General features: G+C 31.9%; 3 protein-coding genes across 6 annotated transcripts; 1 reads left to right on the top strand and 2 right to left on the bottom strand.

The window, feature by feature from the left end:
• Positions 1-1,107: 1,107 nt before the first annotated feature.
• On the top strand, positions 1,108-2,483 carry LOC115881175 (40S ribosomal protein S11). 2 transcript variants are annotated; one of them, XM_030898568.1, is made up of 5 exons: positions 1,108-1,156; positions 1,397-1,522; positions 1,566-1,682; positions 2,068-2,273; positions 2,330-2,483. In XM_030898568.1, the coding sequence occupies exons 1-5, from the start codon at positions 1,145-1,147 to the stop codon at positions 2,451-2,453; spliced, it is 585 nt and encodes a 194-aa protein (XP_030754428.1). In that variant the 5' UTR covers positions 1,108-1,144; the 3' UTR covers positions 2,454-2,483. The 2 variants fall into 2 exon arrangements, with proteins under 2 accessions (XP_030754428.1, XP_030754427.1); XM_030898567.1 differs by lacking the exon at positions 1,566-1,682.
• Positions 2,484-2,543: 60 nt separating this feature from the next.
• Positions 2,544-20,708, bottom strand: LOC115881174 (ATP-dependent RNA helicase DHX30-like). Of its 3 annotated transcripts, none has more exons than XM_030898566.1 (12): positions 20,458-20,708; positions 17,553-19,780; positions 17,282-17,495; positions 14,584-15,006; positions 8,449-8,746; positions 6,731-6,883; positions 6,446-6,660; positions 6,059-6,335; positions 3,365-3,557; positions 3,117-3,306; positions 2,979-3,067; positions 2,544-2,920 (listed from the first exon to the last, which is right to left on the bottom strand). In XM_030898566.1, the coding sequence occupies exons 2-12, from the start codon at positions 19,700-19,702 to the stop codon at positions 2,755-2,757; spliced, it is 4,368 nt and encodes a 1,455-aa protein (XP_030754426.1). In that variant the 5' UTR covers positions 19,703-19,780; positions 20,458-20,708; the 3' UTR covers positions 2,544-2,754. The 3 variants fall into 3 exon arrangements, with proteins under 3 accessions (XP_030754426.1, XP_030754425.1, XP_030754424.1); XM_030898565.1 differs by lacking the exon at positions 20,458-20,708 and adding an exon at positions 20,131-20,409; XM_030898564.1 differs by lacking the exon at positions 20,458-20,708 and having other exon boundaries at positions 17,553-19,969.
• Positions 20,709-23,168: 2,460 nt separating this feature from the next.
• LOC115881191 (glycosaminoglycan xylosylkinase homolog) lies at positions 23,169-24,775 on the bottom strand. Its single transcript, XM_030898598.1, has 4 exons — positions 24,201-24,775; positions 23,725-24,149; positions 23,472-23,672; positions 23,169-23,400 (listed from the first exon to the last, which is right to left on the bottom strand). Exons 1-4 carry the CDS (start codon positions 24,615-24,617, stop codon positions 23,208-23,210), a joined length of 1,236 nt encoding a protein of 411 aa, XP_030754458.1. The 5' UTR covers positions 24,618-24,775; the 3' UTR covers positions 23,169-23,207.
• Positions 24,776-24,781: the final 6 nt, after the last annotated feature.

Below are 24,781 nucleotides of genomic sequence, written 5' to 3'. Positions count from 1 at the left end.
TTTCTTGTTTCCTATAATGCCAAATCTTGACAATATGGCGAAGGTTGAGTTTTGATCTTATTAGTTTTATACCTGTGTTTATACAAGACTTAGTTAATTTGTGACTTATTTTAAGATCTTTCTTATAATATTTGTTATGTCTTAATCTTAATACTATATTATGCTTTGTCTGGAAAATAAATGTTAAAATATCTTAATTTTGCATATCCTTCCATTAGGAAAAATATGGTTTATAAATCATATATGCTAAGAAAATCACATAAATTAGGTGTAAGAATAGAGAAATCTTAAGGTAGCAGAAAAATTAATGCAATATATGTATAAGCAGACTCAAACAAGGTAACTGTTAATGTTGCTGAAGCTGATTCTACAATTTTAATTACGGAGGCTAAAAGGCCTTTTAAGGCCTCCGTAGTTTTGATGAAATGTTAAAAAAAACCTATTATGAACATGACATGGAGCTACAGCTTAAAAAAAAGAAAAAACTTGGACACATCCCTTTTAATTTCCCGAATTTTTAATAAAGCACTTTTTAAACGTAACATAATAATCTAGATAGGAATCTAGAGTTTTATTTCTATATAATTTTATTGACTATGAAAATACATAATAAGCGTTCACGTGTTGTGCGAAATATTAAAATAATAATATAAATAATATACCGCATACTATAAAAAAAAATAGCGTCACCGATGACTATGAAATGAAGATCGCTGTCATTTTACATGGGAAATGTCCTCAATCGTCATTTCCCAGCCAACTGGACGCCGTTTTTTCGATCATACGGTATATATTGACAAAAAAACACTGAAAAGCACATATTTGTTTTCTACTGAAAATAATTCCAAAATAACTCGCAATCTGGCAACATCGAAGATGTGCGCATGCGTAGTGTCTGTGACTATATGCAGCAAAAACTCGTTTCAAGGTCAGCCACCGGATCCACACCATTACCCTAAATTTATTTACCGTTCATATTACCTAGACTTATTTAAACATTTTTATAAGAAACTATTTGTGTTTAAACCTTTTTTAATGCTACTCATCATATATAACAACTCATCATATATAATTTTGACAAACAATTGTTAACATTTGACATTTGACAATTTTGACAGATGCGGGTTCTTTTCAAACTGTCAACATGGCGGATCAAGTAAGTATTTCATATTTTTATTTAATATTTTCAATATTTGCCAAAAAATAGGTATTTTAATAACCGTTCTTTATTTTTTTTTTCTTTTATATATTCAAGCAGTAATGATTTCTTTATTTAGGAGTTATTATTTAGAGTACCACAGGTTACAAATTCCCGTGCACTTTAAGACACGTGGTCCATAATCCGTCGTTTTAATCATCAATTAACTAAGAAATATAAAACTTAACAATTTTCTAGAATGAAAGGGCTTTTCAACGCCAACCCACTATATTTTTAAATCATAAAAAAGGCGCAGGAGCGAAGAAGAAGAAATCTTTACGCTATCATAAAGAAGTTGGATTAGGATTTAAAACACCAAGAGAGGTACATGTTATTGATACTAATATTTTTTTGTTTGTTCCTTTAGACCGAAAAAGCGTTCCAAAAGCAACCCACCGTTTTTCAAAACCGAAAACTAGGCAAAAAAAAGAAGTCTTTGCGGTTATCAAGAAATGTGGGGCTAGGGTTTAAAACACCACGGGAGGTTTGTTAAATTTTACATTAAAAAGGTGCAGGGTATTTGGGATCTAAGCTTAGTCACTTGGTTATTTTATATATAAGATATTTTAGGAATTGTATATTTTGGTGGTGTACTTTCTGTAGTCACTTGCATGTTTACTATAATATGGTAATGGTGATGGTAATCAAATACATTAACCAGGTCTTACACAATTTTCTTAATATTTCCTTCCACACTAAAACTAGGTTTTGGAACTTTCTTTTAAGATAAACTTACATTTTATTTTTATTACAGAAATACTTGCAAAATCAGTCTCATTTGTCAAAGTTTTATTAGTTTGAATGTTTGCATATATTTCTGTTTATTTATTGCATACCAATTAAAAATAATATCTATTATTACTTAATAGGCTATTGATGGTACATATATTGACAAGAAATGTCCATTCACTGGCAATGTCTCAATCCGTGGGCGAATCTTAACTGGTGTGGTACAGAAAATGAAAATGCAACGGACAATTGTTATCCGTCGTGACTACCTGCATTATATTAGGAAATATAATCGTTTTGAGAAAAGACATCGTAATATGTCAGTACATTTATCACCATGCTTCAGGTAATATATTTTTTAATTAATAATAGAAAAAATATTTACAAGGGTCTTTATTTTAGGGATGTGGAAATTGGAGATGTAGTGACGATTGGAGAATGCAGACCACTTTCAAAAACAGTTAGATTTAATGTACTAAAAGTTACAAAGAGCAGTAGCTCAAAGAAAAGTTTCAAAAAGTTCTGAATACATAAACATATGTAATAAATATTTTTAGAAATTATTTTGTATTTTATTAAAGAATCTTTATACTTTTTTTATTAAATAAAAAACGACAGTTGAACACTAGTGAATTATAAAAAATACCTGGAAAAACAGGTTTTTAAACAATTAATTTTGTAAGTTATTTGAAAAATTTTAATTTTCAAAATATAGTCTCAGTACAAGTAGTAATACATAATACATGGAGGAAAAAACATAACAAGTATGAAACACTTTAACAAATTATAAAAAAAACTTCTAGAAAAACAATTTTTTAAACATAATTCTACTTAATCAAGTCGTTCGACAAAATTCTATCAATGTTTTCTAAAATAATGTCCCAGTACGCACGAAATTCAGGTATATCATCTCCTGAATATGTTAACTGATGTATCAAATATTTGTAAGAAGAATCAATTGCACTTTTACAATCACATAATATGTCTGCTTTCCTAAAAGCATAATAAAAAATAAAACATTTTTTATTTGGGATAATAAATACGTTCTTACTCTTTGTCCAGCAGAAATTTAAGATTTGTATTCTTAATACTGACATATACTAAATTCTCCGGTACTTCCTGATCAGCACTGGTCTGAACCTAGAAAGAAACACATTAAAAATTAAAAAATTCATTAATTTCAGCTTACGGGAGTTATCTCTAATTTGTTGTTATTAAATAACAAAACTGAAATTGGTGGAATTAAACTGCATTCCCTAACTGTCGAAACTCTTCTAATGTTAGACCTAGTTTCGTTAATGTATACCAAAAAATCTGAGGGAAAATCACGTCTTCTATGGTTTACACTATCTGAAGTTATAGTCGCCTTATGATTATGTCTGCAAATAAAATAATACAAAATTATATAAAGAAAAAAATAGATTATAGATAATATACCTAGTAAGTAAGACGTTAACGTTACTTTTCAAACGATTTTTTAGAATATCCCAATTCCTGTGGATTAAAACATTCCCTGTTCCTGAATAAAGAACAGCTTTAATTAATTCGTCATTATCTGAGAATTCATCTGATAAAGGAACTGAATTATATAATCCGTTACGTAAATATCCATAATGTATGTCTTTCAACTCTAAAATAAGAGAATTACTAAATTAGCGTTGTGGTCATCAACAGGTTACGTTTCAATATGTTAACTTTAACCAAAGCTTTAACTACAGAATAAAAAGGCCAAGGAAGGATTCTAATACAATTTTTATATTTTTTACTCATACATTAGAGGCGGAAGTGATGATGTGATGGAAATACCACCTTCTGTCAATTTTATTTGACGACCCATTGGAATTTTTGCGGATTTGTTGGACAAATCTGAGTTTCTTTTATATTACTCCTTGCATATTTTATAATTGGTTTTATACAATGTATACAAATATATGTAAAGATTGTATCAGGACTTGGAAGAGTTAGAGCGAGAATATTGTGAATTTGAGAGATTTAAAAAATAATTCCATTGTTCCCAGATAAAAAAAAATGAAAATGAATCAGTGAATTATAAAATACCGTATGATCAAAAAAAAATGGCGTCAGCGATGACTATGAAATGAAGAACGCTGTAATTTTATATGTAAAATTATATGGGAAATGTCATTGATGTTCATTTCCACGCTAACTTGACGCCGTTTTTTTTTCGATCATACGGTACATTTAGGCTAACTAATTATATTTCTAAACTTGCATTTTTTATTTACCTACTCTGTACTTATAAATAAAAAAAAGATACATCAGTTTCACTAGGTTGTTCCAGTAGCGCGCGCGCGTATCACGTGTTTTTTATTACTTATATTAACTTATTTTAGAAATATATTTTTTAACAATTTTAATAACTAATAACATTAATTGACCCTATGTAAAACAAAATAAGTAAATGAACGAGGATTATAGAGGATATATATTATAATTTTACGCGTTAAAATAAAATAGAACGCCATTCATACACCACAATTAAATCAGTCATATTATGGCGATCATGCTAATTTTGTTTATATAATCCTTCCTTCATCTTTTTATTCAACAGAACCCAATTTCACAAATTTACTTCCACCACTAGGTGCCAATATATTTAAAAAATTTAAATATGGTTACATCCAATTTAATTTTGCCTTAACAAGGTTCTATGGAGATATAATGAAATTTGACGGGGCGGTGTTAGAGACTTCATGAATTTTGTTTTTAATAATATGACAGAGTTTAGAAATTTCGCACCTTTTCAAATATTTATAAACCTACTAATATTTACATCAAAAGAACAAAGAACATTGTAATATAAGACAATGATTGGCACGAAAAACTAGGCACCATAAAATTTTCACATATTAAAGTTCAATATATTTTCTTCGAGCTACCATCTTCTAGCTTAGTTAGGTTCAACCCACGATGTTGATCTCTAATATAAAACTTTTAGTAGTCTCAAGTTAGTTAATCTTAGTATTGACTAACTTATGCTAGTAATTATTAATAATTATACGAGGTGGACCGAACTGTATTCAGAAAACTTCGGCAGCATATTCAGCAAATATAAATAAGTTAAAAAGTTTATATCAATATATGTCCTAAAATACTTCGTATCGGTGATACAGGGTGTAGAAATTTCATTTTTATTTCGGGGTTTTCCAAATAATTCCTGAAATATCATCGATATTTAGATGAAAATTGGTGCCTAGCAATGACTAAATAATTCAAGGACAAATAACACCCGAGAGCAAATTGTTACGATGTCACCAAACAGTGCCGCCATATTTTTCTTAACTTAGCTTTTTGAAGAGATATTTATATTTTTTGATAATTGTTTTGACTACGCCTATAGTGTATACGGTGGTATCATACTAATTAATTACGAAAAAAACGTATTAAAATGTTAACAAAAGGTACAAAACTAGTATCGACATATAGCACACATCAAGTACATATAATATCAGAAAAATAATTATCGAATTCAATAAGAAAACTAAGAAAATGCTAAAAAGGTGGAGCGGACTGTTTATTTGCATATGAAACGTAACTCCTGGCTCTTTCTTATCGCTGCGGCTTTTACACTTGAAAGCTGAACAACTAATCGCCATTCTAATAAAGTTTATACAAAGTTCAGTATACACAAACTATTAAAAATCGCTAAAATTGTCGCTGCATGATGACTCATTTGACGCAATCAAAAAAATGGCGTCTAAGGTCACAAATTCTGCTGCAGCCCGTATATGGGCGTTACATGCCCTTATATTCTTTAGTCATTGGTGTTTGGAGACTTTTCTTGATATGAGAAATTTGACTTTAATGTCAGTATGACACTTACTTCTATAGGAGTTACCTACATATGTTTTTAACTTGTTTAAAGGGTAATAACTTTTCGTCCGCAAAAAAATACAGCAAAAAAACAGCGTGAAAAAATAAAATTAATAATTTTCCAGTTTGCCCCTGTTTATTAGCGGTTTTTATATTTTTAATGTTTTTTCGTCTAACGTCACAGATTAGAAGTAGGAGCAGGGGGATGGTAAATCGGCCTTTTCCCAGATGCCTTTGGTTACATCAATAAAAAATAAACATTATAATAATAATTATATAATACTATCATATTCTTACTGTTTATGAATTCCATTTTATGGTGTACCAAATTCATTCTTTGGCAAAATGTTTTTGCAGCACGTAGACCATCCTCTTCAAAAAACTCTAGCCATTTTTCATATATTTTCATCAATGCTAAGTGATCTGAACTTTTAGAATAGCTTTCCTTCTCTCTTTTAATTGACTCTTTATCCATTAAAGTCAGTGATCCAAACATTTCCGTTTCTGATGAAAATAAGGTAACGATATCAACTATAGGCGTTGTACACTTAAAAATAACACTATTCACCATGGTCTGAAAATAATATTGATTCAATACCAGTCACAGAACCAAAAAAAACGTATCAGAGTAACCTTTGAAATAACAATGAATAATGGTATTTTTTATTAGCACTAAAGACTTACCTTAGCCAAATTTGGTTCAAGTTGGAAATTAGCTAGTGTTCTACCAAGTGGAGTCAATTTTTCATTATCGTCCAATAATTCTAATTGTTTTAACTCTTCAACTGCTCTTTCAACAGCCTGTTTTTCGGGTGGGGTTATCAGACTATTCATAAAATCGCATGCGGACATATCAGAAATCGTTTTAGAATCAAGTATAACTTTTGTCAATGAACTATCTATAAAAGTTTAAAAAATTATATTAAAATCAAACTAACTGTAACGTTTTTTGAATTGCTTTGAACTTACTTAATATTTTTGGTGTACTGTAATCTTGAAAGGTTTGAAATTTTTCTTCGGTATACATATGATAGGATTCTCCCGGCGCACATCTTCCAGCTCTGCCTGATCTTTGTCGCACACTGGCTTTGGATATCCATTCTTTATCTATCACACTTATCCCTAAAACAATATTTTATCATATTAGCCTGTATAATAATTAATTTAACCAATCCATATTGGTTTTGTATCTAAATTAGATTCAAAAATATATTTACTGTGTGAAAAACCCTATACAAGGTTATTCACCTCATTCGACACGGAGTATTGTGGCCAAATGATTGGATTTTTAGCAATTGTGAGATGCAATAGTTGAAAGACTGCTAAAGCTATAATTTAAAATTATTTTCAAAAGGTACAGTGTCCCAAATGAAGAAAAAATATCAAAGCAGTATTTTTTTAAATGGAACACCCTGTATATTATTACATTTTTAGTTTCTACGATTAAAATAAAGGTAAATATGATTAAGGTTTACCACACTTTAATCTTACCGTGTTTGAAATTTTTACGATTTTGTGAAAATGCAGTAACAGTTTTAATGCATCATTTCTCTATATCTATATATCATTTCTGCGTATAGAGAGATATTTAAATCTTTGTAAGAGTATACCAATACCAATTAAATATACCACTATTATTTACACTCAAATATTAACTAATTATATACTTAAACGTGATAAATTATTCTAAATAAATGTGGATTTGAATCAGAAATCAATATAATAATAAGTTATGAATGTGAACGTTTCTGTTGTTATAAATAAGCATTCATCAAAAAATTAAATAAAATATATAAGATGTTAATAAAACAAAAATACACATACTGCATATAAAATTCAGTTTTTCTAGTATTTGGAGCAATTATTCAATGCAAACAGTCAATTAATGTAGTGCGAATAGCGAATACTGAAATCATATTAATTGGTCGTCTTTTACAGTTGGTACATTAAAACATTTTTTTTTTAATTTTTTAATGCAATAAGCGAACTATATAGACAATATTAGTATCTGTACTCTCTGAAAATTTGTTACATCTTAATACAAATAATCTTAAATGTCAATATTTCATGGGTATATTGATAATCGAAGTCTAAATTATAAGCACATGCATTTACTACGAAAGCTTGAAGAGATAGATACAAATGGTATAATACAATTTGATAGACAATTAAATTATGCAATTGATTCTCGTAAAATATACAGAGTGTTCCATTTAAATTAAACAAGTTATTACCGTTTAAAGCTAGTAATTATCTAAAATATTTTTTACACTCTGTATAAGGTAGTATTATTTTTATTATTGTAACACAACATTTAGGTAAATAGAAAAACTTCAGTACAATATTTGATTTTAAAACCTTAAAATACACCTAGATAAATAAAGCATTAAAATTATTGTTACTGTATTTTCACAAAATCGTAAATATTTCAAAAACGGTAAGATTAAAGTGTGATAAACCTTTATTTTAATCGTAGAAACTAAAAATGTAATAATATACAGGGTGTTCGATTTAAAAAATACAACTCATATTTTTTCTTTATTCGGGACAAACTGTACCGCTTGAAAATAATTTTAGATTGTAGCTTTAATAGTCCTCCAACGATCCCATCACTAACAATTTCTAAACATCTGTGACTACAATACTCCGTGTCGAATGAGATAAATATCCAAGTATACATACTTTACCTTTTTCATTATCAAATACTTGATCTTTATGTATTCCGGAATCGACTACATACACCACGTCATCTATGGTTATAGAAGTCTCCGCAATGTTCGTAGACAATATTATTTTTCTTATTCCACGCGGAGGTTTCGAAAAGATTTTATACTGCTCTGAATCTTTTAATTTCGAATGTAATATATGCACCGTTGCATTTCTCAGAGAACTTAGCATTTTTTCTACTTTAGATAAATCCTCCCAGCCAGGTAAAAATACCAGTATAGCACCTTCCGGTTTATTTTCATGAATAAATGTTATCACCTAAAGAAAGTTTACAATGATCATAACTTACACTAAACTTGCAAGCCTACACATAACATTTTACCTGTCAGTTAAAAATGAAAGTCTTTTTTAACCCACGGTTGTATCAATTACATACAGGGTCATATCAATCCTTTAGTATTCAGGACCATAAAATAAACGTAAAAGTCTATACCGGGTATTGCATCGTCGGACGGGACATAGGAAATCCCATGTAAATTTTAATGGGGTCAATTATTGGTTTCCCTAATTATTTTAGAGAATAATTCTATTTAGGTTTATTGAAGAGCACTAAAACCCACATTCAAAAGAATAACTTTAGATATTTTTGATTAGCTCGTTTACGAGTTATCGCCGATTTCTTTTTAAATATTTCTCCCTTCTTATGGCCCTGTATTTACTTATGAGCACCAGTCAAGGTAAAAGATAACTGTCAAAAGAAATTTACCTATTTAGTGCTTTATTATTATTGAAAACTCATTCCTACATCGGAAATCTTAAAGATGTATTTATAAATACAAATTAATATGAATTAAAGTAAAATAAAGTAATCAATTACAAGGTTAATTATAGTATTATTACAATATTCAATAACTTATTAATTTAGGTACTATTAAATTGTTAGAACTTTAGGATTTAAGATGTTCAAATATTCCTCCATCGACTGCTAGACAATAACCCAGGCGATCATAAAATTCTCTTCCTATATTCACTAGTTGGTAAACTGAAATTCTGTTGCATTCGGCAGAAATAGCATTTTTTAACTCGTCTAGATTTGGGTATTTTTTATCCTTGTATATCCTGTTTTTTAAATGGCCCCAGAGAAAGAAATCATTTGGCGAAATATCAGGAGACCCTGCTGGCCAATTTTCTGTATGATTTAGGCCAATAACGTTTCCGTTAAAACTATTGTCTAAATATTTTCCCTAGCGGCAGGTAAAATATGATTTTCGAGTAGTTCCAAATAATATTCTGCATTTAAATTTCGCGTAAGAAATAATGGCCCGATAATATAGTGCCTGAATATCCCTGCCCAAACATTTAGTTTCTGTGGATATTGCGTCCTTGTTTCGACAAACCTGTGTTGGTTTTCTTTGTTCCAATATCGATAATTTTGAACATTGGGTTCATTATTTAAGGTAAACGTGCATTCTTCAGTGAAACATATGTTTTTTAAAAATTCCCTATCCGTGTTTGCTCTTTCCATCATATCAAAACAAAACGCCTGCCGCCGTATTTCGTCCCCATCTCGTAGCTCTTGGTGCTTTTCATATTTGAAGGAATAGTATTTATGTCGTTTCAAAATTCGAAACGCTGTAGTGTGATCTATTCCTATTTCATCCTCAAGTTTCCTTGTGCTGATCTTTCCATCGTTCTCTTCCACGCACAATAAAACTTCCAAGTCGGTATCATTTCTTGCATCTTCTCTTTGTTCCTGCCTTGCTTCACATCTGCAGTTATTTATTAGGGTACCTTTGGTCTCAAATCTCTGGATATTCCTTGCGATTGTAGATTTTCCAGGTATCGGTCTATTCGGATACAGAGCAGCAAACATGTCCGACACCTTTTGATAACTATTTCCTTGATAATACCATTTAATCATCAATACTTTTTCTTCGGTAGTGTAATTCATGGCTAATATTTTCGATGTAGGTATGAGTTTTTAATAATAATAATAAAGCATTAAATAGATACATTTCTGAAATGACAACTTCATTTGACGGTTATTGACTGGTGCTCATAAGTATACAGGGCCATAAGAAAGGAGAAATATTTAAAAAGAAATCGGCGATAACTCGTAAACGGGCTAATCAAAAATATCTAAAGTTATTCTTTTGAATGTGGGTTTTAGTGCTCTTCAATAAACCTAAATAGAATTATTCTCTAAAATAATTAGGGAAACCAATAATTGGCCCCATTAAAATTTACATGGGATTTCCTATGTCCCGCTCGACGATGCAATACCCGGTATAAATGTGTCTGCAAGGCCTTCCGTTTAATCTAAAAATGTTACCCCCTTGACACCAAATCTTTTGTACCAAGATGCGTTTAAATTTATTATTTTCGATAAATATCGGTGTATGAATGCATAATGGACAAAAAACTCAAAAATTTTGTAATAAAGCATCATATGCATCGAAACTTTTTCAAATCCAAATATATCCAAAAAACGATTGTAACTTTTAATAGGTATGCCTTTTTAAAAGCATCTAAACTGAGCATCTGTATCACAGCGGCGTGGATGACGTATAAACCATTGGAAATTTTAGCGCTGTTTTCAGATGGTACTTATTATTACGTTATGAACGGCGGAAAGTAAGTAATACCTAGCTATAGCCTTTCTACATAAGCAGCTGTGACTCAATTGGTAAGGCCGTGGCTTCGGGATCGAGAGGTCCCAGGTTTGTGTCCCATAAATATAGAACTTTTTATTTTTTTTACAGCTGTTTTTATTTATTTACAGGTATCGGAAAATAGCTTTGAATAAGAAGACTAAGGAAGGAGCATATCAAAAATCTTAGGTGCACCGCGATGGGCCTCAAATATGGCCGACTTAAATTCCGGTTTATCAGTGCCGTTCTAATTTTATTTAAAAAATGTAAAACTATGATGTAGGGTAGATGTGGGGTAGACTCAATAATTTGTTATTTTATTTTACGTTGTGAATAAATGTTGGTAGTTATTAAAATTGTTATAAAAATATATAATTCTAATAAAAATAGATAAGTTATAATAAGTATTTATTAACACTAACATCCGATACGCTACTGAAGGTAAGTCAAATTAACGTATCAAAATTCTTTGACATCTGATCTTTGACAAGTAGTAAATAAAAGCTAAAATGCAAGAAAATATATGATTTAGTTAATTTAAGTGAATTTCATAAATGATCGGTTTACTATAGTTATGTATATTATATAGTTACTTACTAGCGAAAAGTTGTTCCATTATTTCACTCAATTTTTGCCAAGATCTACCGCACGCTACACAACCAACTATTTTAGAGTCTTTTTTGATAAATCGCGATAATGTCACTGTTAATTTAAGTTCTGCCACAATTTCCATCTAGATTTACTACCTTTATAGAACTATCAGTAGTAGAATAAATAATAAATAACATAAAATAAGCTCCGTAAAGACTGACAAATCCACAACATTTCAAATCAAATTCAAATGTGTCAAATGAATCGTTAAATAGAACTGTCAAGGATCCCTACCCTAGAGAGCTTTTTCCGCCCACCATGCATGAATACATGGATAGCATTATGCTCCTTCCTTAGTCTTCTTATTCAAAGGAAAATAGCAATCAAAATACGCCGTAGGCGTGTGAAATACCCGACCGATTATCGTAATCGCGCATGCGGAACTGCGTGTTGTAAAGTTTCACGGTCCGGCTAGATGCAAAAATTAATCTAAAATCGTTTTTTTCGTAAATATCGTAATCTTCATGTCTTTTGTCTTTTCTTCTTTAAAAACGTAATGGTCAAAATGGTGAAAACTGGCAACGCTGCAAGCAGTGATACCGTGCCGGTTAGACGCTAGTTGCCTTTTTAACGTAAAAATTAAAGGAGTATTATTTATATTAGATATACAGGCCCAAACTAAGAAGTTGTGATTGTTCAAAGGAGTAGAAAGACATGTGACTAGATTCGAATTCGGTATTCTTAAAAAATTCTGGAGAGAGAGACAAATGTTCACTCCAATAATTACATTATCATAGATTCTATTGAAAAATATATCTAAAAATCGAAGACATCGCGGACACATATTTATTAGACTTTTTGATTATTTTTGGCCAGGGAAGATTTCTACAAACGACATCCAAGACTATAGCCACCTAGGGGGCCTACTTGCTGCGTAGCGCAGCAAGTAGTAGAATAAAGAAATACAAGTATTAGAACCGCGATAGGCGATGCGCGAAATTTTATTTTTACCGAGTGAGAGATTTAGATGTATTTAGTTGCCATAATGCTTTATGATACCTTTCTTTGAAAACCTCGTAAGTACCCAAAGTCCTTGCCAAAAACCTGTTATCACAGGAGAAACAAAAAGCTTTTTTAAGTGAGCTCTATTCCTATTAATTGCGAATAAAAAATAGTCCAGATAGAGAAATAATCAAAATAATTCGATTTTGTCTTACAGTAGATTATGACAAAGATTACTATGAGGTCTTAAATATAATAATTGAGGGCTATAAATATAATTTTTGCCAAAAATTGAACTTCGAGGTTTTCAAAGAAAGGTATCTTTTATCATTATAAAAGGTTCAATTTACTCAGTTTGCTGAATGCGTATACAATAACTATTTTTTACGAATAATACATGAACTTTAGAATTTCCCAAGAATATGGCGTTTTGAGTCAAAATTTCCGTTTTCTCTTTGGATCTCGAAATTTCCCACGAATTGGGAAATATCTCACGAGTTGGCATCACTAGTTTAAATTTCATTTGAAGGGTGCAGGTGAAAAACGTGATAAGCGCCAATTTCTTAATTTTAGGATTTTCAAATATTATAGTAGGTCTAACTGGTCCCTACAACTTGAATAAACTCTGCACGGCAATAAGGGGTTAAATCCTATGATAGTAAAATTTCTTGCTCTAATCAGAACGAAGTGAAAATTCTTTATGATTAGAGCAGGAAATTATAAAAAAACTACAAACTATTAAAAATCGCTAATTGCCGCTGATGACCAGTTGATGACTCATTCGTTACAACCAAAAAAATGGCTCCAAAAAAATCCTTTATGGGTATTTCGCCACTGCACTGAAAGAAAATCTACAAAATAAAATAGTTATTTTTTGTAAACACTTCTGCGTTAAACCTAAACGGACACTGCTTGTCAGAAGTTATGTTTACAGTTACAAATTTACCTAACAAAGAAAAAAATGCTTAACGTTTCGGAAAGTTTATCTCTTTCCGTCGTCGGAAGCAAAAAAAATACAAAAAATAAAGAAAAAAAACTATTTAAAATATTTAAATTCAACTATTCGAGAACACTTTACTTTTTTTAAAACAGATACGTCTACAAGAAACCGCTGACGTTCTAACAAGAAGTTTTATAACTTCTGACAAGCAATGTCTAAAAAATAACTATTTTATTTTGTATATTTTCTTGCAGTGCAGTGGCGAAATACCCATAAAGGATTTTTTTGGAGAGATGAATCCGCCACATAGATATAGACATTTTTTACAAAATAATGGCGTCTAACATCACAAATTCTGCTGCAGCCTGTATATGGGCGTTACATGCCTTGTATTCTTTAGTCATAAAAAAGTGTAATAAATAAAACAAATGTAACAATCTGAAAACTGGTTACATTTTTTACCCTGATATGATGAGCACCCACGAGGTTTTATAAAAGTCGGCGCTCATGGTTTGACATATCGTAGTTATTTTTAGAAAAAAAAAATTGTTTTCAGAAACGAAAAAAAATGGTTCATGATATTAACATTTACCGAAGAACTTATGGAGAATTTCATATGCTAACGCCGCAGCTGCAAATTAAGTACTTTTTACCACTAATTTTACAGTTCTAACTCGCGGGAACGAAGCGACGCGAGAAAATTGTGCATACTGCGCCAAGAAAATAAAACGCTGCAATCCCGCTTTTCATTGAGGGGCAGACCGTCTTGGTCTGAATGCTATCATACCTCGCCATAATATTTCGATCCCGCGTCGTTCCCGCTGCCGCGCCGCGCCTCGCCGCTCCCGCCTTATCGCGTTGATCTGGGTGATGATCGCGCGATGAGACGCGTTGATCTCCATTTTACTTGATAAGTTTCAATTGGAGAGGTAAGACTCACAGGTAAAACGTTGTGTAGATGGGGAACTTACCTTAGCTATTTCGTCATGGACCACATTTGGAATTTCACCTTTGCACATATTCAATGTTTTACTATTATTGAATTTACTGCTATCCAGATAATTTTGTTGGACAGGATAAGCAAATCCAGGCACTTCAAAGATCGGTGCCCCATTAAAATACTGCGAAAATGTTTCAGCATCTATAGTTGCGCTCATCACTATCACTTTTAATTTGTCATTTTCCTGTAATGCCCTTTTTAATAAATTCATTAGTAAGTCTGTGTTCAAATCTCTTTCGTGAGCTTCATCCAAAATAACATGAGAAAATGTGGATAAATTAGGATCACTTTGAAGACGTCTGAGCAAAATGCCGGTAGTGCAATATAATATTCTTCCAGTTTTCGGTATAAACTGTGATTTTAGACGTACTTGGTAACCCACAATATCGCCTACCTAAAATAATAGAGCTTTATACAAAGTGGTCCACTTTTAATAGCGTAACTTAATAGCAGTGAGAAAAGATACTTTAGAAAATATTTTATTGGTCAAAAACGGTTCGTTATTAAGACCCCGTTCACACAGCGACTTTACATTCGACGCGAGTGGACGAATAGTTCTGTATATTTGAATAGTTCAACAGCATGACCAAAGTTTACAGAATTATAAATTCTCTAAACTTTGATATGACGCAAGATTAAGCCGGTCCTACACGATGTGGCAAACACCTTCCACCGTTGGACACATGGACATTCGCCACATCGTGTGGGAGACAGACTTGCCAATTATGAGTATTGTATAACATTGTCGAAAACTGTGCCAAATGTTGCTTCCAACGTTGGATACATCGTGTAGGACCGGCTTTACCGTGAGCTTATGCCTATCACCCCATGTATATAAATGCTGCTGTTCCACAGTGCTGTTCACACTGTATCGACCTACCGTTTACAATAAGGGGCGCAGTGCGGCACAGCAACTTGAAAAGTTTGGTCTTTATTAAGATTAGAAGAGGTTCCAGAGATTGGATTCCCCTAAAATTAAGGGAATCCAATCTGTGGAACCAGATCAACTACGGTCACTCGAGGATTTTGCCAATGGTAGAAATAATCATGGCGAACACGAGTCCACATCTGCTAGACCAGAAAACCAATAACAGCAACCAAGAAGCAAGTAATGAATACTCAAGAGATAGCAGTCTACACAGATGCTTCTGTAACGTCAGGAGGCGCAGGTATCGGCATCTTCTCAGAGGAACTAAACATCCGACGATCTTCGGTGAAATGCTATCGGATAGCTGTAATGTTCTACAAGCAGAGATTTACGCTATAAAGGAAGCGGCCAGTTATGTTAGGTCAGGCATTGCTTGTTAGGATGCTGAAACATTTACTCTGTGCTGCCAGGCCACAGCAATGTGAACCACGAAGCGGACAACCAAGCAACCAAGAAGCGGACAGACTTGCCAAAGAGGGGGCCAGGGGAGAGGCCGTCGCAGATGACCCACCACTTGTGACTTGTGACGATCAACACACTGAAGGAAGCTATAGAAACTACCATCAAGGCCAAGCAGCAAGAGAGTGGCAACACTGTGAGGACTGGGCTACAGCTCGAAGACAGTAGCCAGTGGTAGATAGCGAAAAGACAAAACTATTAGAGCATAATTGTATATCACTGGAAACTGCCCCACGAAAACCTCCACTCACTTCGTGAGATGGAAGATTTCCAGCGACGACTACTGCAGAGAATGCGGAGAGGAAGAAGAAACCATAGAGCATCTGCTGTGCCAAGGTCCGGCACTGGAATACCGACGGGCGACGCTTTAAAATTTAAGGGCAAGGTTTTTTAGAGTGACTAGAAGAAGCGTACCCGGTTGAAGCGTAGTACTAGCCACATTATCTTCCCTGTATACTGAACGGCTCTAGCATAGCAAGCTATACCTTGCTACTCCCAACGCGTTAAACGCTATATACGGAAGCTATTATTATTAGTAGTTTCGCAAACATTTGGTTGATTTGAAACCAACAAACCAGAAGATGTAGTGTACATGAAATTTTCTAAAACCGGAGAGGGTATGGCAAGTTTTATAACTATTACGAAAATTTGTTGCCACTTCATCTCATAAGTTATCTAAAATGTACTGGTTATGGTGATTACTATCTTTCTGATCCCATAAAATCTTTCTTACATCATTTTCTACAGCGCGACAGAGCGACGAAAACAAAATTATTTGAATCGATCTCACCGCTCGATCTAACCGATGATCGCAGCAGATCGCTTTACTATGTTCACACGTACTTGTCTTCACAGGTTTGTTTTGTCGCAATGTCGCGCTGCTTACTTGCCGCTAGCCTCGTCGCTCGACTATGTTCTTAGCCTAAAGCGATACATTACTTTTATTGATATACAGGTTTAGTCACATACGCTCAAAAGACGAACCAAGTGTGCGTCGAGACGCAGGCGCCTGACTTCGCGTCGCTAGGAAATCGCACCTTAACCTGACCAAAAAATGGTCGAACGTGCGAGTGTGCATCTCGGGTAGGTAGACGTCGACACAAATGTCCACACGAAGTCGGTTCCAGAGTAAACGGAATGCTCGACCGTCGAATCGACACCGCGTCGACTAAGGGAAACGGGGTCTAGTGTTAAAATTTAAAAAATATTAATAAAGCTTGATTACCTACATTTGACCATATCTAATTAGAGTATTATTAAATCTGAAATTCAAAAACTTTACCATTTCGTCCCTTTCATCTGAAACCCTCTCCGACAGTGAAATTGCAGCTATTCTTCTTGGCTGAGTTACTGCTATTCGACACAAATCATTATCGTCTGAATCCTTGGCCCAGGATTCTAAAACATACTGAGGTATTCTTGTAGATTTACCACAACCAGGCTGTCCTTTAACTATTACACAGTTATTAGATTTAATTAAATCCATAAACTGTTCCCTAAAATTTAAATAATTTTACCTACTTAGATATTGCATACAAGAACTGTTTAATTACTTAAAATCTGAGACTGGTAAATGATTTTTTTCTTTCGCCATATATGCTTCTCCTGAAATATATTTTGGATTTCTCCTCAAATGAACATCTAAATCATCAGAGTCATCTGCTAAATCGGAAATTTTTCCATCATAATTGTAATCAACATTTGCAATAAGGGGTCTAATATAAGTTTGGAAGACCTGATTAATCTCTTGCATTTTTTGGAGACTTTCAATTTTTATATTGAGCGTTTTATCCTTTTTTTGTACCAACTTTTTTATCTCATCATTAGTGTAGATTAAAGGCTTCCCATCAGGTGTGATTTTACCAGTTTCAAGGAGGTAAGCTAAAGACTTCAGAGCAGAATATAAACTGGCCTGTTTTTTGCTAGCGTGCTGAACACTAACTTTCACATTCTCTGGCCATTTTAAGTTATAAGTAAAAATACAATCCTCATTCTTGCCACTACCAATTCTTCTGTAAGATGTGGATAATATTAGAGATGGATTTTTTAACTCAGTCGACAAAGATTGGAAAAAATTACATAAGGTTTGTTTTGGGAGTGGGTATTTTTTATAAATTTCTTTGAGAGTGGATAATTCAGGAGTAATATTTTTCACTGTTATATGTCTGCATTCTGAAGACTTTGGTAAGGAATGTAAATTAATATTCGGAGTACCATTCCTATCATTATTGTTACTATCAATTTGTTGTTCATTATTTGAAGCTTTGATATTAACTTCTACTTTTTTTGGTTCTATAAGTACTGATTCTTTTTCATTGCTACTCTCTTTACTATCTTCCCTTGTTTTGACACTGTACATCCTTTTTTGTGTATTTAAAACAGAAGTCTGCTCAGAAGATATACTTTTATTACAACTCCCTATATTCAGTATTGATGCTGAAATATCTGGTTTAGCAAAATAACTTGCAACATCATTTCTGTTGATTAATGGTCTCCCTTTACGACTGATGTCTAAACCAGATTCATTGATGAAAGCTAGGGACCTGAGTGCAGCATATAAACTTGCTTGTTTTTTCCTAGGATGATGAACAGTCACCTTTACATTCTCTGGCCACTTTAAGTTATAAGTAAAAACCCATTCTACTTCATTACTACTACCAGTTATTTTGCATGAACTTGACAATTGTAACGATTTATTCCGTAAATCACTTACCAATATATCATAAAATTTATGTAAGGTATCTTTTGGGTATGGATATTTTTTGTAAATATCTCTGAAATTAATATCTGATGTTTTTGTAACATTTCTTAAAATAATATGTTTACAATCTGACGGTTTAGGTGTAAGTTGATCTACATTTGAAGAGTCAATTATATCCTCTAAAATTTTTGGTTCTAAAAGTAATGAACTATTTTCATTATAACACTCTTTGCTACTTCCACTAACTTTAATACTGTGCAGTCTTTTCTGTATATTTGATACAGAAGTGGTTGGTTTTACAAGAGATTTACAACTTTGACTACTTGCAGCTAGATCACTTGAAATCTTTTTCTTTCCACTAGTACTATTCTTCCTTTTAGATTTCTTTTTTTTCTCTTTAGTTTGTACTGTCTCTAATTTAAAAGGTTCCTTAATTAATTTATTTGTACAATAATTCTGACCATTTACATCAGATACTGAGTTCAGATTATTCTGAATAACAATATCTTCTAACATTTTACTTATTCCTGTGGATTCAACTTTTCTTCCAGATAGTTTTTGATTATCGTTTGGTAGTATTGATTTACCATTAGATCCATTAAAAAGTTCCACAATTCTATTATTTTCATGTATTTGAACTAAAATGTTAGGTTGAACTTTGCGTACAGGACATAATTGTTTTAACCATAATAAAGCAGCCAGTCGACTATTAAGCTCTGCCGTTTGTTTTGTAACACCTACACCTTCAAAAATTTCTTTAGTAAAACTACCCAGATTTAATTTACATAACCATATATGCTTGGAATATGTAAAGGTTTTTTCTATTTCAATGTCTAATTTGAATTCGTGCTTTAGTACTCTCTTTATTTCTTGCGTAATGTTTCCAGAATTCCCATATTCCTTTATCAGTTCTTCGACAGTCAAACATTTTGATTCTGTATTAGTATTATTCACTCTATTTAATACATCGACTAGATTTAGAGAATTGCCTTTCCTTTTCATAATAACTGGTAAACTATCTGTTAAACTTTGCTGGTATGTTTGTAAGAGTAATTTTGGTTGACATCTAATGACTTCGCGCTGAAAAATACTTCTATAAGATAGAATCATGTTTTTATATGTTGTATAATTATTTCTGAAAATCATTTTTATAATAAATTAATTTTTAATGATGAAGGCAAGGGTTCACAGTATGGTTCACAGAAAAGAATAAGTAAGGTTATAAAAGAGAGAATAAAATGAGGTTACGTTACAGAGTACAGGGACGTACGAAATGTTTTCTGTAACGGAAAAGTTTTTGTGAATCTCTAAAAGAACTAAGCCTTGTGTGATTGTTAATAAACGTATAATTATGAAAAGGAGTTATTTTAAAAAATAAAAAATATGTAATTATTCACAAAGACTGAAAAAATCAAATCTGTTATACATACCATCAGCATACCATCAATAAGCATATGTAGGAGCATACACATTCCATAATTAAAAATAAAAATAATGTATACGCTTTTTACAACACCAGAAGATAATATGGGAAATCAAAGGATAAAAATGCTAGAATAAACTCAAATAAACGATCAAAAATTATTTGAAAAGGACAGAATGAGGAATTGAATATGACAGAAAACTTCCGGAAATTAGACAATTTAAAGAGCGCGATATACAAAAGTATATTTTTATAAAATAAACTAAGCTAGAATTTAAGAATGCATACGGTGTTAATCATATTGTCTCACCAACAAAAAAATCAATACACATACCTGTGCACATAGTATGTTTTTATCCGCTATCACCCTAAAAAAGTAACAAAAAAAACAAATACACTTTTCTCTATGACCAAATACAGAGTTTTCAGCAACATTTAATGATTATTTAGAATATTATTTGATTTAAGTGTGATACTGAGGTTTATCTACTATTTCAGGTAGTAAAGAGCTTTATATGTATGTCGTAAGGTTTTACCTGAACCACCAGAAAGTGATATAAAAATAAATAGAAGACGATCAAAGAGTTATATATTATACGGGGTGTCCCAGAAATAAGTGCAAGTATTTTAACTGAGAGTATAGTTCAACCCCAGAAAGACGCCTATGAGGTTTCTTTCGCGCAAAAAAAACCTTAATTCGGAATTTTTTGAAAAAAAAATTGGATTTTTTTTAGTTTTTAGTCAAAAAACATAATTTATCGACAATATGGCAACAGGTAGTAGATTAAATTTACAAGAAAGAAAATCCAGAAAAGATCCAGTGGTTCTCAAAATTTTAGCAAAAAGTGTTTTTTGGAAATTTTCAAAGTAAAATAACTCCGTTATTTTGAACTTATTTGAAAAACGATAAAGAGAAAATATGTTTCTTTTATCGAGATCTACTACCCCTTAAATTACATGCACTTATTTCTGGGACACCCTGTATAACTTCACAGTTTTTTAATGGACCATCCTGTATATTTTTAAGTTTTTTTTAAAGATCTTTTTATTCTGATATCAAATATGTATATAACGGTTCACGCAAAACAGAAAAAGAGAAGTATTTTTTTTCTTTGCAGTTAAAGACATAAAATAATAACAGCGCTTTCAAATGGAGCGGACCGTCCACGCGGATGTTTTTTTCAATATAGCTCATTCGGACGGAGCATACGCGACCCATGTGAAATCGTTCATATTAACTCATGATATGTACTTGCTCGCCGAAGTCGCGGACGCTCCGCTCCATCTGAAAACGCTGTAAACTAGAAATAACATATCCTTGAGCATTTCTTATCCTTGTTTTTCAAAAGTTACAAACACAGTTACAAAGTAGAGAGAACGAATATTTTGTTCTGACTATTTTGTGTAAAGAAAAAAATTAAGTTCTTTTAACTATATCTACATCTACACGCGTCTACATATATAAAATGCTAATGTTTATCTGTGTCGTCTCTACTGAAGTAACGACTTGCTGTAGAAAGTTGCTTTTTTTACTAAAAGATAGCTAATTGGCTCTTCTAAAAACTGTCGTCGCCGTATTTTTTGATTTTCATTTAATTAAAAAAAAAATAAAAAGTATTTTTTTCCTGATGTCGTGGCGGATGTGCCAGGCTTCAACTAGTCTACATATATAAAATGCTAATGTTTATCTGTGTCGTCTCTACTGAAGTAACGACTTGCTCTAGAAAGTTGCTTTTTTACTAAAAGATGGCTAATTGGCTCTTCTAAAAACTGTCGTCGCCGGATTTTTTGATTTTCATTTAATTAAAAAAAAAATAAAAAGTATTTTTTTGCTGATGTCGTGGCGGATGTGCCAGGCTTCAACTAGTCTACATATATAAAATGCTAATGTTTATCTGTGTCGTCTCTACTGAAGTAACGACTTGCTCTAGAAAGTTGCTTTTTTTACTAAAAGATAGCTAATTGGCTCTTCTAAAAACTGTCGTCGCCGGATTTTTTGATTTTCATTTAATTAAAAAAAAAATAAAAAGTATTTTTTTGCTGATGTCGTGGCGGATGTGCCAGGCTTCAACTAGTCTACATATATAAAATGCTAATGTTTATCTGTGTCGTCTCTACTGAAGTAACGACTTGCTCTAGAAAGTTGCTTTTTTTACTAAAAGATAGCTAATTGGCTCTTCTAAAAACTGTCGTCGCCGGATTTTTTGATTTTCATTTAATTAAAAAAAAATAAAAAGTATTTTTTTCCTGATGTCGTGGCGGATGCGCCAGGCTTCAACTAGTAATATATAAAATGCTAATGTTTATCTGTGTCATCTCTACTGAAGTAACGACTTGCTCTAGAAAGTTGCTTTTTACTAAAAGATAGCTAATTGGCTCTTCTGAAAACTGTTGTCGCCGGATTTTTTGTTTTTCATTGAATTAAAAAAAAAATAAAAAGTATTTTTTTCCTGATGTCGTGGCGGATGCGCCAGGCTTCAACTAGTCTACAATCACAGCTACAATATATAAAATGCTAATGTTTATCTGTGTCATCTCTACTGAAGTAACGACTTGCTCTAGAAAGTTGCATTTTTACTAAAAGATAGCTAATTGGCTCTTCTGAAAACTGTTGTCGCCGGATTTTTTGTTTTTCGTTGAATTAAAAAAAAAATAAAAAGTATTCTTTTCCTGATGTCGTGGCGGATGCGCCAGGCTTCAACTAGTCTACAATATATAAAATGCTAATGTTTATCTGTGTCATCTCTACTGAAGTAACGACTTGCTCTAGAAAGTTGCTTTTTTACTAAAAGATAGCTAATTGGCTCTTCTAAAAACTGTTGTCGCCGGATTTTTTGTTTTTCATTTAAATAAAAAAAAATAAAAAGTATTTTTTTCCTGATGTCGTGGCGGATGCGCCAGGCTTCAACAAGTTTAAAATAAATTTAATAAGAAAAAGAATTTAATGTGTCTCTGATATCAGTAAAAATAGCAAGTAGATAAGAGTTTTATTGTAAACTTATATAAAATGACTATAGGTATATACAAAAAAATACAAAATGAATAATACATTATTAAAACAAATTTATTGGAAATATTTAATAGTTAATTAATACTTTTTATCTTAATCTTGGTTTTACAATATTCAATAGCTGCAAATATCAACATAAGCCTCTCTTCCATAGACTTTAAATGCTCACTTGTTAAAAAATTATCAATTTGAGGCATTAATTTTAATTTTCTTGATAATTGACCCCCACTTAAATTTAGTAAACTTTTAAACATTTTGTCTCGGATCCTATTAAAAGAAAATATAATAATTAAACTTACTTTATCTATATCACTATCTAAATTTAAGTAGATACTCACATACAGCACTGATATAATGGTGCTAGAATATCTATAAACTGAATATATGGGTTTCCTAGACCTTTACCATTGTCAACCCATATAACTTTATCACTTAGAATCTCATAATGATGACGGTCACCGTTTTGTATTAAAAAATCAAATATTGAAGTATCAATCAAATCTAGAAGGCGGTTTTTTGTTAGCTTGGTTTGAAGTGACCTAAAAAAAAAGAAGAAATAATAAAAAATTAATTATGGCTCTTGATTCTTACTGGCAATAGTTATTGCTTTCCTCCCATTCTGCTTGTTTACCTTTTTTATAAGTCCTTTGCCATGGAGATCTATAACTTTTAAAGGATTTATTAATGTTAAATATTACAGCACCCGTTAATTTGTCATTTTCATCATCACATATTGGATCTTCTTTTTTACAATAAAAGCATTTTCCATATATACAAGTTCTATTATTTCGATCAAAACTAGTGTTTAAGAGTCTTTTTGTGGCAACAGGTAGTATATCATACTTTAATGATAATATCCTCTCTGCAGACATTGGCACCAAAGGTTTTTGAAGTAAAATGGATAAATAAAAACCTATTATTTCAGACTGATATCGATCCTTGCCTGCATAAACAGGGCCTTCAATAATTTTTTCTTTATTATACCATTTAGGCTTAAAGACAATTTGCTGGTCACCCTAAAAACTATTAATCAATCTAAAATATCTTACTAATCGTAACAATCTTACAGTTAAAGTTAATAATAATTTGAGCTGTGTCCCTCTTGTATCTATGTCTGCACTTGTAATTCTAGCTGTGCTCAGTGCTTTTAAGATCCTGCCCAAATTAGGACTAGATATGTTCGTTATTGTGTTAGATAAAATCCAAGAATTAGATTCTTTCCAAAGACTTCTCAAGGTTCCAGCATGAAATTGTTGATTTCCAATGTTTCTAATGGATTCGTAAATATGATTACCTTGTGCTTGTGGATATTTATAAACATCAGGAAGGTGTTCGAGTTCCTTGTAGATGAGATCTGCAACTTCTTCCTTATGTATGATTTCAATATCAGTCTGAGGCAAAAATTTTAACAAGCAATTAATAGTAAAAAAGAATATAACAATGACCAGAAAGACAATAAACAGTATATATTTCTTTCGTAACATTTAAAAGGCTCTTTGCTTTTTTATTCATATCAGGAAATGGGTTTTGTTTTGACATAACAAAAAAATATCAAAATCAAAAGAGAAGGCATGGCATAAATATCCTTTTGAAGTTATTTCTTTAAGTGCACAGAATAACTTTAAACTGTACAACTGCACAAATAGCT

The sequence above is a fragment of the Sitophilus oryzae genome, unplaced genomic scaffold (assembly GCF_002938485.1).
Source record: "Sitophilus oryzae breed Bouriz unplaced genomic scaffold, Soryzae_2.0 scaffold_1701_pilon_pilon, whole genome shotgun sequence".
Lineage (NCBI taxonomy): Eukaryota > Metazoa > Arthropoda > Insecta > Coleoptera > Curculionidae > Sitophilus > Sitophilus oryzae.
Note: the sequence above shows the minus strand (reverse complement) of the source record. Positions and strands in the feature narration are given on the sequence as shown.

Bases quoted from the DNA above. Each gene is read 5' to 3' on its own strand.
- LOC115881191 (XM_030898598.1), bottom strand. From the start codon at position 24,617: ATGTTACGAAAGAAATATATACTGTTTATTGTCTTTCTGGTCATTGTT. The intron at 24,150-24,200 runs GTAAGATTGTTA...AATAGTTTTTAG, and splicing joins AATTATTATTAACTTTAACT to GGTGACCAGCAAATTGTCTT. The intron at 23,673-23,724 runs GTAAGAATCAAG...CTTTTTTTTTAG, and splicing joins GAAAGCAATAACTATTGCCA to GTCACTTCAAACCAAGCTAA.
- LOC115881174 (XM_030898564.1), bottom strand. From the start codon at position 19,846: ATGATTTTCAGAAATAATTATACAACATATAAAAACATGATTCTATCT. The intron at 6,884-8,448 runs GTAAAGTATGTA...ATATTGTTTTAG, and splicing joins AGTATTTGATAATGAAAAAG to GGATAAGTGTGATAGATAAA. The intron at 6,661-6,730 runs GTAAGTTCAAAG...AAACTTTTATAG, and splicing joins CAGTACACCAAAAATATTAA to ATAGTTCATTGACAAAAGTT.
- LOC115881175 (XM_030898568.1), top strand. The intron at 1,523-1,565 runs GTACATGTTATT...TTGTTCCTTTAG, and splicing joins GATTTAAAACACCAAGAGAG to ACCGAAAAAGCGTTCCAAAA. The intron at 2,274-2,329 runs GTAATATATTTT...TCTTTATTTTAG, and splicing joins CATTTATCACCATGCTTCAG to GGATGTGGAAATTGGAGATG.